Source organism: Argentina anserina, chromosome 4 (genome assembly GCF_933775445.1).
Source record: "Argentina anserina chromosome 4, drPotAnse1.1, whole genome shotgun sequence".
Lineage (NCBI taxonomy): Eukaryota > Viridiplantae > Streptophyta > Magnoliopsida > Rosales > Rosaceae > Argentina > Argentina anserina.
Genome location: NC_065875.1, coordinates 6166738 through 6173136, shown reverse-complemented (window position 1 = coordinate 6173136; position 6399 = coordinate 6166738). Strand labels below are relative to the sequence as shown.

Here is a 6399-nt window from a genome sequence, read left to right as displayed (position 1 = left end):
TCGTACCCGTGTGATGCATATGTTTTGATTGTACGGATTTGTAGAATTTTATTTGAAGTATATTCTTGAAAGACAATCATTTTATGTAATTCTGTTTTCTACGAAAAATAGTTTTGGTATATCACATTGTTTTTCTGTATATTTGTGAGGATAAAAAATATAGATGAGTAAATTTAACAATTCATAATTTAGTGAAATTTTTCAGTCCTCGTTTTATAATAGTAAAAATTAAAATGAGAATGAAAAAAGACAAAATATTGGGTTAACCTTATAATTTGGTGCACTAAATTTAATGTTTGCCTAAACGAAAAATGAGTATCGTATAAATAGCCCTTTGCCCCGACACTGAGTCATCTTCACTTGAATCCCTTCTCTGCAACGACAAACCAGACCCTTCGTCCGTTCGTTGTTGTCGTCGCCGTCGGCCACAGCTCGCCATCGCTCGAATTTCTATGCTCCTTTAGGTACTCTCCATCTTTGTCTCTCTTCCTTCTCTCATTCTTCCACTCTAATACTTAATTACGGAATCCAAGGGACACTACTAGCTGCGTTTGAGTAAAGATCACACCTTTGGCTTTTCACAATCATATCAATAGTCAATTGTAGCTGTTTACTGAAATATATGACCAATTCAGAATTGCTGGCTTGGGGGGTTTTGCCAAGTTTGAATTTTTAATACAAAAATAGAAACTGGGTTGTGTTGAAATTTCGGCTGATAGAATTTCAGCTTTTCTGGACTTTGTGTTATTCATTTCATTCTTTTGTACATCTACTAATTGGGTTTTTCATTTAAATAGATGTTGTCATGGTTACTATCTATATAAGCCGAAAACAAAGAGAATGATAAATGCTATATTTGGCTTTTTTAAGGGATTCAATTACTGCTTATTGTCTACAAAGATGTATGATTTCGATAAATGCTGCCCTGTCTGTACTTGTGAACCTCTGTATATGTTTCGTAGATTTGACATTAGGATATTGTTTGGCCATAGTGATTATAACAAGAAATTGGCAGTACATAATCCTTTTCGTGCTGGTTAGAAGGTTTTAGCTCTCAGTTCATTTATGTGCTTATTCACTGGAACTGGTTGTGGTTTTCAGGCATGACTTGAGGTGGTAGGTTATTGTGAAGGTACCAGAGACAAGGTCATTTGAGCAGACATTTTACCACGACACTTGCAGGTAATTCGTCTCTAAATTTTTATAGTATTGCGGGTGTTTCTGCGTCTGCTTTAGATATGTAGTTGCCTTATGGAGTACATAAAAGGCTATTTATGCTTGAATACGAAGTCACAATGGCCTTTAAGAATAGTGTCATCCTGTCACCAACACATTCTGGCAAGGTGTTTCATGTTTTATCTGTCAATACAATATCTATTTTGGCTATCCAATCGCCTTAAAGAGTAGTAGGTACCGTAGGCTATCCAAGTTTTGCCTGATAACCGTGGAATGCGTTTTATGAATTAATAAATGGTTAACTATCCTTTAGAACAAATTCAGAAGGAATTTCTGACAATATTATTTTGGTAGCTGGCACTTAAAATTCAATATTGGGATATTCAAGTGTTCACTTTAGTGACCAATTGGAACTAGACATTTACACCCTTTGTACTCATTCTTTTATCTGGTTACTTTCTTTATTCTGATATGTTCTTTGTTTTTCCTTGTAGTTGTTAAACAGTTCTCTGTCCCGTTTGTAGCTAATACCCTTTTTCCTTGTAGTGTTTCCACATCTTCAGAGATGGCTGTCATTGATGATGGTTTGAAGAAGCTCGAGTACCTTTCCTTAGTTTCCAAAGTCTGTTCAGAGCTGGAATCTCATCTAGGCTTTGGGGATAAAGTTCTAGCTGAGTTCATAACAGAGATGGGACGAAACTGTGAGAGCGTGGATGAATTTGATGCCAAATTGAAGGAAAATGGTGCCGAGATGCCTGATTACTTTGTCCGCACACTTCTCACTATCATTCACGCAATTCTTCCTCCGAAGCCAAAATCTGAGGATGACTCAATTATAGGGAGTAATACTCAAGGTAAGAAGACCAAGTTTAAGGCTTTGTCTATTGCTGATAACAGGGATAGGATAAATGATATACAGAGGGAAATTGAGATGGAGACCAAGGAAAAGAAAAATGTCCAAGAAGAGTGGGGTGATGAGCATGAACAAGATAGGCGTAGAGGTAGAGATAAGGATAGATATGGGGAAAGAGATGGAGACAGAGATAGAGATAGGGATAGGAGACAAAGGGGCAGGGAGAGGTATGACAGAGATGAGAGGCGTAGAGATACTCATAAGGATTATCATAAGGGAAGGCATACAGACCGGTCTGATAAGCACAGGAGGGATGGGTATGAGGAGGGTGAAAATGTTAGACAAGATGGAGGTAACAGGAGAGGAGGTGAGGATCAGGGGAAAGGACTACAGAATTCTGATGAGCCTGAATTGTATCAGGTTTATAAGGGTAGAATATCAAAAGTCATGGACACTGGTTGCTTTGTTCAGTTCAATGACTTCAGGGGGAAGGAGGGTTTGGTTCATGTTTCACAGATGGCAACTCGGCGGATTAATAGTGCTAAAGATGTGGTGAAGAGGGATCAAGAGGTCTATGTTAAGGTGATTTCAGTTTCTGGTCAGAAGTTGAGCCTTTCAATGAGGGATGTTGATCAGCATACTGGAAAGGATTTGCTTCCATTGAAGAAGAGGTCAGAGGGTGATGCTCTTAGGACGAACCCATCAGTATCAAAGGATGACGGGCCTGTGACACGTACTGGTCTTTCTGGGATTAGAATTGTGGAAGAGAACAATGTTGTCCATTCTCGCCGGCCATTAAAGAGAATGAGCTCACCGGAAAAGTGGGAAGCCAAACAGCTGATTGCCTCAGGTGTTTTGGGTGTTACAGAATATCCAATGTATGATGAGGAAACAGAGGGGATGCTTTATGAAGAAGAGGGAGCTGAAGAGGAACTTGAGATTGAGCTAAATGAGGACGAACCAGCCTTTTTGCAAGGGCAAAGCAGGTATTCTGTAGATATGTCACCTGTGAAAATCTTTAAGAATCCAGAGGGGTCATTAAGTCGTGCAGCTGCACTTCAATCTGCCCTTATTAAAGAGCGCAGAGAAGTGCGTGAGCAGCAGCAAAGAACCATGTTGGATTCAATCCCAAAGGATCTGAATCGTCCTTGGGAAGATCCAATGCCAGAGACTGGAGAGAGGCACCTTGCACAGGAGCTTAGAGGTGTTGGTTTGTCAGCCTATGACATGCCTGAGTGGAAGAAGGATGCTTTTGGGAAGACGGTCAGTTTTGGGCAGAGATCAAAGCTCTCACTTCAGGAACAGAGGCAGAGCTTGCCCATCTACAAGCTCAAGAATGAATTGGTTAAGGCCGTGCATGACAATCAAGTTCTTGTTGTCATTGGTGAGACTGGTTCGGGCAAGACAACCCAGGTAACACAATATCTTGCAGAAGCGGGTTACACGACAATGGGTAAGATTGGGTGTACACAACCACGTAGGGTGGCTGCAACATCTGTAGCCAAGAGAGTTGCTGAAGAATTTGGTTGTCGTTTGGGGGAGGAAGTTGGCTATGCTATTCGTTTTGAGGATTGCACTGGCCCTGATACTGTCATCAAGTACATGACTGATGGTATGCTTCTTAGGGAAATTTTGATTGATGAGAACCTTTCTCAGTACTCTGTGGTCATGCTTGATGAAGCTCATGAGAGGACAATCCATACAGATGTTCTTTTTGGATTGTTAAAGAAACTTATCAAGCGGAGAACAGACCTCCGTTTAATTGTCACATCTGCTACCTTGGATGCTGAGAAGTTTTCAGGGTATTTCTTTGACTGTAACATCTTCACTATACCGGGTAGAACTTTTCCTGTAGAGATACTTTACACCAAGCAGCCAGAAAGTGATTATCTTGATGCATCTCTAATCACTGTTCTACAGATTCACTTGACAGAACCTGAAGGGGACATCCTTCTCTTCTTGACAGGACAGGAAGAAATTGATTTCTCATGTCAGTCACTTTTTGAGAGGATGAAAGGTCTTGGTAAAAATGTACCTGAGTTAATTATTTTACCGGTTTATAGTGCCCTTCCTAGTGAAATGCAGTCAAGGATATTTGAGGCAGCCCCACCTGGGAAGAGGAAAGTAGTTGTGGCTACAAATATTGCTGAGGCATCACTAACCATCGATGGAATATTTTATGTGATTGATCCTGGATTTGCAAAGCAAAATGTTTATAACCCAAAGCAGGGGCTGGATTCACTGGTCATAACCCCAATTTCACAAGCATCAGCCAAACAAAGGGCTGGACGTGCTGGGCGTACTGGGCCCGGGAAATGTTACCGCCTCTACACTGAGAGCGCATACCGCAATGAGATGTCCCCTACTTCAGTTCCAGAAATTCAGAGGATAAATCTTGGGTTAACAACGCTTACCATGAAAGCAATGGGAATAAATGATCTGCTGTCTTTTGATTTTATGGATCCTCCCTCACCCCAGGCACTCATTTCTGCCATGGAACAACTATACAGTTTAGGAGCACTCGATGAGGAGGGGCTTCTCACCAAACTGGGTAGGAAAATGGCTGAGTTTCCTATTGATCCACCACTATCTAAGATGCTACTGGCCAGTGTGGACCTTGGATGCAGTGATGAAATTTTGACCATGATTGCCATGATTCAGACGGGCAATATATTTTACAGGCCTAGAGAGAAACAAGCCCAAGCTGATCAGAAGAGAGCAAAGTTTTTCCAGCCAGAGGGAGACCATCTGACTTTACTTGCAGTGTATGAGGCTTGGAAAGCTAAGAACTTTTCTGGGCCATGGTGTTTTGAGAATTTCGTTCAGTCTCGATCCCTTAGGAGGGCACAGGATGTCAGGAAACAGCTTCTAAGCATCATGGACAAGTATGTGCTTCTAATTTGTCTTGTATAATTGCATGACATATTTTTTTCTTTCTTCCTTGGTTCACATTTGCTTGAATGGTTTTAAAAGTGTAATTTTGCATCCTTGGTACATGTCATGATACAGAAAAAGTCAAACTAGCATGCTTTTCTCCCTTGTACTTTTAATTAAGATGAGTGTTTTTTTACCTACTTTGTGTTTTAGAATCAAGATACGTGGTACTGAACAGTAATAGGTCATTGTGAATTGAGTGACTACAGAGTACAGTGTATATATTTAGAAACTTATGGTCACATTGTTGTCACCATAGTCCAGAAGAATAAGTCCTAACTTTTTGCTCACAGCCTTGTATCTTAACTAGCATAATCTCAAATGTAGTAATTTTAGTTACTAACATGTGTATATACCATTTATTTTTCTCAAGTATATTTATGTATATATTGTCATAATCAAATTTTAAAACAAACTTGTGTCACAGAAATTAGATCATGTTGTATTGCATATGGCCTGGATATAGTGGGAATAAAGGGCTACTATTGCATCCGATAAAGTACATCAGTATCTTTGGTATTTTAATAAATGATTAAAAGGCAATGGACAGCAGACATACTTCATCACTTGCTTTACTGGTCAAATAAAGCACCCGTACTTCTGTTGCGATCAAAATAAGAATTATCAATTGCATTCATAATCTAAGCTGTGCCCTTGTTGTCTGTAACTGACCATCTCATATTTATAAATAATCACTGGTCCATAATCCCAGTTGATGATTAAATTGTGTTCTGACGATTGGTTTGGAACTTCAGGTATAAGCTGGACGTTGTGAGTGCTGGAAAGAATTTCACTCAGATTAGGAAGGCAATAACGGCTGGATTTTTCTTCCATGGTGCTAGAAAGGACCCTCAGGAGGGGTATAGGACTTTGGTGGAGAACCAGCCAGTTTATATTCATCCAAGCAGTGCACTCTTCCAGAGACAACCAGATTGGATCATCTACCACGAGTTGGTTATGACTACGAAGGAGTATATGCGTGAGGTAACAGTCGTTGACCCCAAATGGCTTGTGGAACTAGCGCCCAGGTTCTTTAAAGTGGCAGACCCTACTAAGATGAGTAAGCGCAAGCGTCAAGAGCGTGTTGAACCGCTCTATGACAGATATCATGAACCGAACTCTTGGCGTCTTAGTAAACGACGTGCATGATTTGTGTTTTTTTTCAAGCCTGCTGTCAGCGTAAACTTGTATTGTGTTGAATGATAAAATATGATTAAGTAATTACATTTTGAATAGTTGACGAATACATATCTAAAAAGTTTTTTGGTGGAGTCAAAATTCAGAAGAAGATTGTGTAATTGACTCATTCTAACAGAATGCATAACAAACAAAGCTACGGGAGATTCCAAATTCAAATTGAAGATAGGTTAGTTAATCAAATCCCAATGGGGATCTTCAATAGCTATTTTCATGGAAAATTCAAATTTGGATCAGTG

At 39.9% G+C, this 6399-nt stretch overlaps 1 protein-coding gene across 1 annotated transcript; it reads left to right on the top strand.

The window, feature by feature from the left end:
- Positions 1–341: 341 nt before the first annotated feature.
- LOC126790108 (probable pre-mRNA-splicing factor ATP-dependent RNA helicase DEAH5) lies at positions 342–6150 on the top strand. Its single transcript, XM_050516247.1, has 4 exons — positions 342–464; positions 1102–1182; positions 1723–4914; positions 5719–6150. The coding sequence occupies exons 3-4, from the start codon at positions 1742–1744 to the stop codon at positions 6110–6112; spliced, it is 3567 nt and encodes a 1188-aa protein (XP_050372204.1). The 5' UTR covers positions 342–464; positions 1102–1182; positions 1723–1741; the 3' UTR covers positions 6113–6150.
- The last annotated feature ends 249 nt before the right edge of the window (positions 6151–6399 follow it).